Source organism: Curcuma longa, chromosome 13 (assembly GCF_044706935.1).
Source record: "Curcuma longa cultivar G26 ecotype Majalengka, Jawa Barat chromosome 13, ITB_CL_G26_1.1, whole genome shotgun sequence".
NCBI classification, from domain to species: Eukaryota; Viridiplantae; Streptophyta; class Magnoliopsida; order Zingiberales; family Zingiberaceae; genus Curcuma; species Curcuma longa.
Window position 1 is genome coordinate 1,111,896 of NC_133873.1, and position 12,516 is coordinate 1,124,411.

A 12,516-nucleotide genomic window follows, 5' to 3' on the forward strand; every position below is an offset into this window, starting at 1 on the left:
GATAAATAGATATGTTGAGGTATATTTATTTTTATATTCATGGTTCATTAAACATAATAATTGGTACTACCGAAAGTGAGTCCACTGTGTAACTTCTAATTGTCGATCGATAAACCTTCATATATATAACGTTTGTTTTTGCTAATGAATTTTTTCCATAAACACTGAGGCTTGGTTGTTCGCAGAGGGAACTGGAGAACCTTCAACGAGCCTCATGGATTAATAGATAAGTTCATATTTTACTTCTTTAGTTTTAAATTGTAATCGTGACAACCTAAGGAACAGCTTGAACTTGAGTCTTAGTTTTTGTTTGATCAGATATGTAATGTAGGCATCTATTATGATCTTGTAAATTTACATCACTTTGTTTTTAGTTATGCTATTGTCATGCTTGAGACTGCAACAACTACTATCTTAGCTTCCAGCACACTGTTTGTACGCAATATGAATGCACGCAACATTGCCACAGTTTTTGCTCCAAACATGACTCAGGTAATTGATGACATCTCAGTGTGTGGTTAAGCTCATTTTTCAATCTTTTGTGTATACAAGTTTGTGCTTTTATACATCAAAATGCATTTCATTTTAGTTTGTTTCCTTTTTCCCCTTTTGTTAGTGCAGGGCTTTGTAGTTTAAGATCGAATCATAACATTTGCCGTTGACATTTGCAGCTGAAATTGGTGGACAATCAAACTCGTGAAGCAGAATTTGCTCAAAATGCAGTGTTCACTAAGCACCCTGAAATGGAAGGTAAGCAGTTCAAGGCCTTTACCCGCCAAACATGTTGATACAGGGATGGGTTTTGAAAGATTGACTTCAATTCTTCAGAATAAAATGAGCAACTATGATACTGATGTATTCTTGCCCATATTTGATGCTACTCGACAAGTAAGTTTTCAATTATCATAGTTTGTTTATGAGTTCCCAAGTCCATGATATATATTTTTGTTTTTAACAAGAAACTTAAATGTCAATTTTGGCAGTTAACAGGGGCTCAGCCTTACTCAGGTAAAATTGGGGCAGATGATCAGGATAAAGTTGATATGGCTTACAGAGTAGTTGCTGATCACATTAGAACTCTTTCTTTTGCTATTGCTGATGGTTCACGTCCTGGTAAATAACTGGAAAAGTTTCCTCCTTAACTCTTTTTCTTTCTGCAGTTTGCATTTAATTGGATACACTTAATTCAGATCACCATGATAAATAAGACTGAACCGATTACTGATTCTAGCTCTGTATCATCTGTTGCTCTCTGTTTTTATGATGCATTGTGATATTAAAATTTCTAATTTATTCTTCATTCGGACAATCTTTGTTGCATGAAGAGATCACTGCTTGCACATTCATGTTTGATTCATTTGCACAACAATTATTGAAACAAGTATTGTACATATCTGTAACTTTTCCTTAGTTTGTGGAAAAATTATATTGTGAGGCAAAGACAATGCATCTCATTTTCTGTTTCCAATATATTGTATGTTTTCGCTGCATAAATAATTGACAATGCTAGTGGAAATCATCATCAAGGAGACTGGAGAGTGTTGGGGTGGACTCATAGGCAACAACCATATTTAAAACATCTACTTTTGTCATTTAATTGTTGACTCATCCATTTTCATAAATATCTACAGAAATCTTATGTGTATGTTGACTTTTAGGCAATGAAGGGAGGGAATATGTTCTTAGACGTATCCTCCGGAGAGCTGTTCGTTATGGTAGAGAGGTTCTGAAAGGACAAGAAGGATTTTTTTAGCAGGTAATAGCCTTTTTGTTCTTTTGGCTAAGTTTGATTTTTGTTCATTTTTGCTCAAGATTCCATGTAATACTTATTGGCATATGGAAGATTCACATCTGATATAACATGTATGACTAAATCATGTACTGTATTACCAAAGATACAATTTTTTAAGGATTTTGTAAAACAAGTCATTTCCTGTGAATATGGTAGCTTTTTACAATTGACAAAATCTGAAATAAATTAGTTTTAAAAAATACGTAGGTTTGACAAAAATAAAGCAATTTAATGCTTACCAAAAGCTGTTAATATAATTATATATAGATGCTCTATTTAAGGGAATAGTTTATGTAATAGTTATTTAAGGGATTACCACATTTAGGTATGAGTTTATTTCTAATCTGTTTTTTTTATCTTTGTCTAATTGTTTATTCTCATTTACTTTAAGTTTGTTTTGTTGGGCATTAAAAGAGACTTAAATTTCTCATTTTCACACATCTTCTTAATAAAATTTCTTTTTAGTGAATTTGGCTTCAGTGATATATCTATTTATCATTGATAAACCTTTACTAATGAAGGATTCCTAATCATGACAGAAATCGATGGGTTTGGATCATCTCATATTCTTCCTTAGTTCATATATGCTTGGTATATGATTACTATCTCCAACATCCGACCATCTTGATATGTAAAATTTCAACTATATAGTTCGATGGTAACTTTCATTAATATGACATTTTGGTCCTTTTGGACAACTTTACATTTTGGTTCAACTCTCATTTTGGCTTGAAGTGATTTTGTATATTTTTCTTTTCCTTCTCCATTTACATCATCTGTTAATCAACATAGTCTTTTGATTAACAGGTCCACCAGTCATCTACTGATGCGGCTTCATCCCTCCTCAGTACTAAATGAAGGACGAGATGTGATCATGGATGACACTCTCTCGTGGGAACCATTTGTTGAACAAACAATTGCCATTCGACAATCCTCTAGTGCTTGAAGACAAAGTAACTGAAGATGAGGCAACTCAATCTCCTCAAATCTCATTTAACGATGCGTGAAGTTGTAGTTGGTGTTTATTATTGTTTTATTTTGCTAGAGTTGAGTATGGAGAAAACAAGATTGTTATTTTCTATTTAATCTTTTCATTTCACTTGGTATTCCAAACACAATTCTATGTATGAAAAAGTTTATCTTTCAATAAGAAATTATTTTTTTTATCATTTAGATATTGGTTATATATGATAAATTTGTAATATATATTTTAAATATGGATTGCAAATATGGATTGTATGAGACAGAGTTTTAATATTGATTGTATGTAAATATAATTCCATTGATAAATTTTTTAAAATATTAACGACAGAATTAGCGATCGAATTCATAATTGATCGTTAAATTTAGCAATCGATTTTTAAATTTCATTGCTAATTTTAGTGACTGAAATCATAATCGGCCGTTAATATTAACGACGGAACGTAAAAATCGATCGCTAATTTATGACTCTTTCAGTGATTCATTTAACATTCGATCGCTAAATTTAGCGATCGCATTTAAAATCGTTCGTTAAATTTAGCGATCGAATTCGAATTCGATCGCTAAATTAAATTACGATAAAATTTTTTTACGATTTTTTTCAGTCATTAATCGGTTATTAATTGGATTTAACGATCGATTTATGATTGAATATTCGATCACTAAATGTGATTATTTTTGTATTTCGGGATAGGCTTGCACCCCTTGGATGTAGAAGCAACGCTCGGAGGAAGCCTACGACGGAGTTCCATAGTTGTGGCGGAGAAGGAAGGGCTGTTCGCTTCACGTAGCCTCGGTCGAAAATAAGAGACCACACAGAGAGAGCCTGCCTACAAACCCGACCCCGGGCCGGGTCCAGCCCGGACCCGGCCCGGGTGTTGACCCGGTTAGCCGGGCCGAACAAGAACCGGCCTTATTAAATGCAACATAAAATCCAAGGAATTAGAGTTAGGGGGGACTTGACTTAATATAATGTGTATTATTTTTTTTATAATTTAGTCCAGGACAGTTAAAGACCCTAGCTACGCCATTGGCTAGACATGCTAATCTCCTCTTCCTCCGACATCATCTCCTCCTTCTCTCCGTCGAATGGCGGCGACACGACGAGCGCAACCTCTGCCATGGAACCTTCGGAGTCAAAGCCTAGCGGTGTGCCACCGCTATCTAGCGAGGGCAATGCGAACAAAGCGATGGCTACTAGATTCAATGCGAAGGATTCGAAAACGAGGAGCTCCTAGGCGAGGCCCACAAAGCCTACCAGGCGACGGCCTGCTTCGCCTCAGAATCTTCTTCGAAGTCTTGGACATCGGAGCTCGTAGACTGTCGGAGGAAGTAGTTGTGGCGTCAGAAAGGCGCTGGTCCACAGGAGAGGGAGGGGAAGGAAGTGCAGCAATGCCGGCAGATAGCAGACTATGTTCGACAATGAGAACAAGGTCATGACGTCGTTCCCCTCTTGCCTGAGCACTCTAGATTTGAGGATTTGGCGCGGGTGTGATGACGATGAGATTTGCGGGTTCGACGGATTGACAAAAAGTGAGCGATGAGATTTGGCAGTTCAGTGGAAAGAAAAAAATATTGAAAGGGGCACGGGTGCTATCACGACAAGATACGTACAAGGATTTGACCACTCGAGATATGACTATTAACAGTGCACAGAGCGTGCTGTTAATATTAAATTTTAATAGCAAGCAGAGCGCATTGTTAATATTAAATTTTATGGTATGTATTTTTGTAGATCCTAGATAATATTTATTAATAATGTATTTTTTTACATATTATTGTTTGTATAAGCAATAATAATATTAATAGCACACGTGAATGAGTGCGTTGTAAATAATAATATTAATGGTGTGTTTTTAATGTACGATGATCAATTGTGAAAAATCAAATTTATTATAGTGTACGTCTAAAGTCTAGTCCTAATGACCTATCACTACTCTCTTTTTCTTTTTCGTATATGCTTCTGAAGGCGAAGAAGTCTCTTATAATCTATTTTTACAATAATACAACAAACATATGAAATACAAAATACAAATGAAAGAAAGCAAACAACTTTACATAAATCTCGCTTTCAATATTTTCTTGTTACTTGGAATTGTCTCTTGTTCGTCAGGAAATATAAAAGCACTTTGTCCTCAAACTCTTAAGAACCGACATCGAAAATCTCTTCAAAACCCTTTTTTTATAGCCTTCAAGTTGAGTTTGATTTTCGTCTATTAGTTTACTGATCATCATCATTAATTGATTGATCCACTTAATTTGACTGTTACACCTCAGAATAGCTCTTGCTAACTTAGTATGATCACCATCAATTGACTATTACTATTCATTAATTGCTTGATACATAAATAGTCACAGGGGCGGATCTAGAAATAATATTTGATGAGGGCTAATTTTTTTTACAATATAATAACCATTTCAAAACACTCTAAAATCATAAAACTATATCATTTCACTACAGTATAGAGAAATCAATATTTTTTTTAAACGTAAATATATAAATATGCGGGAGGTAAAAATCCTCATTCGAAAATTTAGAAATACATATCACTCAAAATGCAGATCACTCAACCAACTACCTCTCATCCTCTCCTAATCTCAAAACGGACAGAATCTCCCCAGTAAACTGGGGGTAGACGAGGTATATATAATTTCCATAAGAGGTAAAAAATAAAGGGTAAAAGGTCAAAGAAATCCATGAGGTTGAAAGATTGGTATGTGAAATCTTAAAAGACTATCAGTATCACCCATGTTTGGCTTGGTAATGATGGCAATCTATAACAGGATATAACTATCTAATGGGGATCAATTTACTATGTCCATACTTCATACTAAAATGATTTCCACCTGTTAAAACACCTGTTAAAACAGGTGTTTATCCATATACATAGTATCTTGAACAGATTTTGTATAGTAGTAAATTTGTATGAACATTTGCTATAATAACATACAAAGTTCAGCTTCACTATCAAAATTTTGCAAATTTCAATTCAATCACAGATTTTAGAAATTTTAAATTTTAGAACATAAGTTACTCAATACTTACTGTAACAAACTCCTCTAAAATAGCACTATTTAGCCTATTTATTGCAGATTCTGTAGCCATAAAAGGATTTGCCAATGCACCAGAATAACCAGCAGAGTGAATAGCCTCCAAGAGCAAACCTTGGGGATTGTTAGATATTTCTCCTATCTCTGCTTTGATTTTTTGCAATTGCATTAACAAGCCAAAAACATATCAATATCTTTCACCAAGAAAATAAGAGAAACCCGGAGCATACGACTGAGATAATAGAAAGTGTGCATTTAACTGAAGCATCTTCAGAAATCAAAGTCAATCTCCAGATTTTGTAATTCATCTCTAAATTGATGATCCAGCTATTTGCTCCAGATCCGTAGCCACGATGGAGGTGATAACCGGGTGGGCTCCCATCCAAGCATACTAGATTCATAAGCAATACATAAACCAGGAGCTAATCTGTTGTCCCTCAAAATAACGGGCTAGTGTGCATCACATTAATCTTATTACTAAGAAAATATAATGCAAGCAAATGTATTGTTCAAGAATGGGCTGTGAAGCCCATTTATTATTTGTATTAACATATTTTTATTAGTGGACCAGTTTGAACCATATTAAATCAACTTAATTTAATCCATGAAGGAAGAAAATTCTGATAAAATGGAATAGATAGAAAGATTCGTCTTGCGAAGACGAATCAAACAAAATTAGTTTGGGTCAAATCGGAGGTCGTTTGGTCACCGAACCAAGCGAACCAAAAGCAAAGATGATTGCTACAGTAATGAGCCCGAACCCGGTTCAAGTGAACCGGATTTCTCTCTTTTCTTTCTGGCCCGACCCACGCCACACAACCCGGGATTCCTGACTTTTTCCTTCCCCGCGCGCAGACCGCGTCCGCCGCTCGCCTCTCCGCCCGCAAGACTCGCGTCCCGTCCACCGCGCCGGGTTTCGTCGGTGAAGAAATCGGAACGGCGGAGCCTTTAAAGAGGGATGTGGTGAGAAAATCCTAGCCGCATCTCCTCTCCCGTTCTCCTCTGCACAGCCCGCTCACGACCTCCTCTGCTTGACGTCGTCGCACCATCCGGTGTCGGAGAAGGAGAAGGCAGCACTCGCTTGGATCCTGGCGAGGGCTTCAGCCCCCTCCAGCCCTCGCCTGGATCCGCCCCTGAATAGTCAAGTATCATAACCGACTCAAAAATCTTATGTTCACTACTATAGTGTCATCAATTGACTGAAAAACTCATCAAACGACTGATGGACAACAAGTTGAGTTCTGAACCTTCTGTTCACTTAAATAATGACACCAGTGAACTGATCAACATCAGTCAAGTTGATCAATCAATTCCATAATTTTTTATTTACTATAATACTTTTTTGTTGCTACGGTAACAATCGACTGTACTGCTCATCAATCTATTATTGTAACGAATATAGTTGAGTCGATCAAAACCAAGTTTCTACTAACATTCTATTTGCTAGAGTAATAATTGACTATATTGTTCATCATTCAACTGCTACTACAACAAATCCTAATTATCACAACAACCTTGAAAAGCAAACCTAACTACTATATTAAACCCTAATTTTGAGGTTTAGAGTCTATCGGTCAATTAATATACCCTATCAATCGACTGATACTCCTGTTTCAGTTTTACCAAAATTGAATTCTCATCTTGTTTGATATTTGATTGACCTTAACCTATCAGGACTTCTTTTGCCTAATATTTAATCAACTTTAACTTGCCAAAATTTTTCATTGCCCAACATTCTGTTAACCTTGACATGCCAAGACTTTGTCATTGCCAAACATCTGATCTTACTTAACATGTTTAAACTTTTTGTCTCATGCCTAACATCCGATCAACCATGACTTGTTAGACCTTCCCTCATTGTCAAGTGTTCGATTCTTCATGATTCACTTGGACTTCATCCTTATCAACTCCTTATTGGACTTTTAACCTTCGAGTATCTAATCAACCGTGACTCACTTGGACTTCTCGTCTTAGGTCAACTCTCTGTTGGACTTCTAACCGTTAAGTGTCTGGTTTGTCATGACCCATTTGAATTTTCCATTGTCAAGTATACGATCAACCTTAACCTACTTGACATCTCACTCAATCACCTAATATATTGATCAAATATTGAAACTCAAATTTGAGTCACACAGAATTTAGTTAACTAAGTTTGATTAACTTGGTCAACCTTAACTATAAGTTGATTACACCAACAAATTTCACCTCTTAGCTACGACCTCTCTGGATGAACATATAAAACTTAGCTTGCAAATGTGAGAGCAAGGGTAGGTTCTTACTAGTTCCAAGAACAAACAATTATCTTGCCTTGCATTTTAACCCCTCTAAGTTTGTCTAGATAGTTTGGTTAAATCACTTTTATAAACCGAAGTAGGTTGGATTGGATTTGTGAGGATATGAATGAATTTTGAATAGCCCAAAGAGTATAATGATATCTAATTTTTTCTATTTTGGCCTCACTAAGTTTATTAAGATGGTTTATCCTAAATGAGTAAGAGTGTATGTGTGAACATGAATTGTTTCACATGAGTTTTAAGAACATACCCCTTGTCTTAATATGTTTAATTGTGAACACATGTTTTGGGGGGAGATATATATCCTTGACAATATTAAAAGTAGGAGATGGAGAGATCATTCAAATCAAGATTAGCTCTTTCAAATCATTTGATCTACTAAAACCAACTAGTATGTCTAGACCAACCAACTTAACTAGTTCACATAGCTTGCCTAGTTCATCAACATTTATTATTCTCAAGCTTGTCTAACTCACTTTGTTCACTCAACCCACCCAAACTGACCACTCCCAAGTCGATTGGCTTGCTTAGCCCATCTTATCTAACTAACATGACAGCCCATTCGAGGCACTCGGTTTGCCCAACTTGTCTACTTCGTCTATCCTACCCCAACGATACTAACTCATTTAACATATTTGATTCACTTCCTGTCTACTTAACCTAGATGTCCAATGTGCACACCTAGCTAGCTTGCTTGAACCAACCAACTCTAATCCTAAAGCTCACCTCTAGCTCATCAAATATATATGTTTGGTTTATCTGACCAGTTTAAGCTGCTTAACTCATTGAGATCAACCAATCTATTTGTTGTTAGTAGAAGCTCTAGAGCCAATTATGTGATGATTGACTAGGAACTTTTGTATCATATTCTATTATTAATAAAGACATGAGTTTTGGTTATTATACTTACTTTGTATTTATGCCAAATAACTAAGTATAATAATGTTCTTGGGTAGCTAGTTCTAATCTATATCATATCGATTGTTTGACTCGATAGTGAGATGATATAGAGAACACTGCTCATAATCATTCCTAGTCAAGCATTAATATTTAGGGACGATGTTAATACACTGAGATTAACATGTAGGTCAACTGGATGACTTGATCTCACAAGTCATGGATATGAGATATCGAGTTGACAATTTGGTATACATTAGAGAATATATACTGAATTGATCCGCCATGAGAAAATTTCATGGATCGTTATATGAGTGTCATAAACTTTCTCATGTGATTATTGGTATGAATAGTCCTTAGACCTGAAGTCACTACGGTTCCCTACATAAGGAGTGGTACTTTAGTATTATTAAATGTCATCCATAAGAGGGTGTACCATAAAGGTGATCACTGGTTATGTATCAAATTATGTGGAGGGATGTGAGTGATGTAGATGAGATCTATCCCTCCCATATAATGGGAGTGATATCTTATGACCTCTTGATAGAATAGGACCACGAAATGCATGACTATACTCAAATGAGTCAATATGAGATATTGAGCTCATTTGCTTGAGTGAGTCTACTTGTGGATCAAGAAACATAAAGATTGATAAGAGGATGACATGGTCTATGCCTCATTGATCAATCTAGATATTGAGGATAAAAGGACATGGTCATAAATTATCATAGTCATGGAGGTTATGTCAGATCTCGATATTCTTGTCACTTGGGTAGCAATGATGCATTGCTAGATGTCACTCATCGCTTATGTTTCTAAAATAGATTTTAGAGACATTGCCAATATTACAAGAACCTATTGGGTCACACACAAATAACACTCTATTTGGAGATGAGTTCATTTTAGTTTGACTAAAGGAATAATTAAGCTCATTGGATGACTTAGACTTGAGTTAGACTCAAGTCGGTTGAATTTGAGTTAGACTCAAATTAAACCAAGTTGATAAATAGATTTGATTCATCATGCATGATTAATGTGGATTAATCATGCATTGAAGAAAAGGAAGTTATCATGCATGGAAGTTATCATGCATGATTAATAAGATTAATCATGCATTGATGAGAGAATACCAAAAGCCTCATGCATTGATGAGAGAATAAACAAAACCTAAAAACCTTTGGTATTCATGACATGAGTATAAACAAGAGTTTTTCTTACAAAACTTATGCATGGTTCGTTCTTCTCCTCTCCTTTTCTTCTTGGTCGAGTTCTTCAAGGTTGCTAGCACAACCAAGTTTCTCCAAAGTGTGAGTGTTACTGTAGATACGCATAGAGGCACACACACTTGAACGTGCTAAAGATCCGACAACCTTTGAACGAGCGGGATAAGCGAAGGGTACGCATCAAAGGTGAATCCTATTAGATAGGATTTAGATTTCATAGATCCAAACTTGTATGGATTTTTCACATGAATCGCTCGAGGAATCCTATTTTCTATTGCGAAAATTTTATTTTATCGCATAAGATTTTCAACACTTGCCTCACTCAGTTCAGATTAACATACTGATCTATGGAATCAGATTAACCTACGTAGCTAATTTAGTTCTTTTAAATTACCTAAGTAACTTTATCCAATTAGTCTGACCAACAGAGGTTAAAACACATTAGAGCTTAATGGTAAGATCCACTATTTATTTATTTATGAGACATTGATGGCATTTCAATATCATAAATCAATATTATTTTACAAAGAATAATAAATGAGTAGATGGATATATTTTAGAAGAAGTCTAATTTTCATCTAATTTAGTATGAAATTAAAATGGTAAATTACAAGAATCTTTTATTTTAAAAAAATCTAAAATAAATAATAGTATGAATGAAAATTTTAAATTAGGAAAAAATCAAACCCAAATTAAGTAAATCATCAAAAAATTCTTTAAAAAAAATTCAAAAGAGTGCCCCACCAGAAAATACTCTTACTTTCAGGGTTATTATAGTAGTTACAACTAACTGTTACAACGTGTAGAAGTTACTGGATATCTGTTACAACGTGTAACATTAATATAATAATATTGTAGTATTATACCAGCTACTTAGTAGTTTCTATACGATGTAGTAGCCTAGATAGCTGCTATAATTATTTTCAAATGATTTAATCAATTTAAAATAACTTTCGTGAAGTTTAAATAATTTGACTAAGTTGATAAAGAGTATTTTTGATATATTATTATTCAAAATTTATGATTTAGGATTTAAAGTTTTAGTGAAATAGTTAATTTTTCACATTATAACAATTATTAAGTAGTTTCTACATGCTAGAGTAGCTACCAAGTATATTGTACACTTTATAGTAGCTACTAAGTAACTTTTATACATTGTAACAAAACTCTAAATCATAAACTCTGAATACTGAAATAGTTAATTTTTCACGTCGTAGTAGCTACCAAGTAGCTTATGTACGCTATAGCAGCTACCAAGTAGGTTATGCACGCTATAGCTAGCAGCTATCAAGTAGCTTTTACACGTTATAACTAAATCCAAAATCTTAAAATCTTGAACTTTAATTTTAAACACTATTATATCAAAATACTCTTTACCAACATAGTCAAATTATTTAAATTTTATCAAAATTATTTTAAATTAATCAAAATAATTTAAAATAATTATAGCAGCTACTTAATAGCTTTTATACATTATAGTAACTACAAAGGAACTTTTACATGTTATAGCAACTAGTTGTATCTACTATAATAACTCTGGAAGTAACGAACAATGTTGTAGCAACTACTTTATCGCTATTACAATAATGTTGGATGAGGGGAATTTTAGGAATAAAATATTTAATGCGGCGTCCTTTTGACTTTTTTTAAAAAATATATCCTATTGATAATTTATATAATTTAGAATGTCCTTTTAAAGTTTACCCTTTTAAATTTTATTTTTATAATCTCTCTATCTAGCTTTCCATCCTTTAGATGAACAATATTATCACTTCTTCCATTAATTATATCATATTCAAACATTCCGTACCAAATCAACTAGATTCATGTTCTACATCACTCACTCGATCCCACTCATTATTATAGTAAAATATAAAATCTGCCATCCTAGCGGTCCCATGATCATATGTGAGGAGGTATAAATCGAGAAATTATAGTTGACCATTATGAAAAAAGTATTTTTTCGATTTCACCGAGATTCGATCTTTACCCATTATAGTAATATTTATCCCATAATAATCAATTCAATACTGTTCCGGGGGCCACCGACCCCACTCACAAACTTTCCCTCTCGAGCAATCTATGGAAGATACCGTGATTAATGAGGTAGGAATTGGATGGCAGGTAGCATTCAATTTTTCAAAAGACATATTCAATTAATGAGGTTGGATTTGAAAATTATGGCAATCTATCAAAAGATATATTTAATTTCTCAATCATTACTTAAAGGGCACACTTTTAAAATTTATGAAACCAACCACAAAATATATATATATAT

The 12,516-nt window shown here is 34.3% G+C and overlaps 1 protein-coding gene across 1 annotated transcript; it reads left to right on the forward strand.

The window, feature by feature from the left end:
- The first annotated feature begins 326 nt into the window (after nt 1-326).
- Nucleotides 327-2,838, forward strand: LOC141843830 (alanine--tRNA ligase-like). The gene is made up of 6 exons (XM_074731852.1): nt 327-492; nt 672-750; nt 829-888; nt 984-1,113; nt 1,659-1,756; nt 2,600-2,838. Exons 2-5 carry the CDS (start codon nt 718-720, stop codon nt 1,751-1,753), a joined length of 318 nt encoding a protein of 105 aa, XP_074587953.1. The 5' UTR covers nt 327-492; nt 672-717; the 3' UTR covers nt 1,754-1,756; nt 2,600-2,838.
- Nucleotides 2,839-12,516: the final 9,678 nt, after the last annotated feature.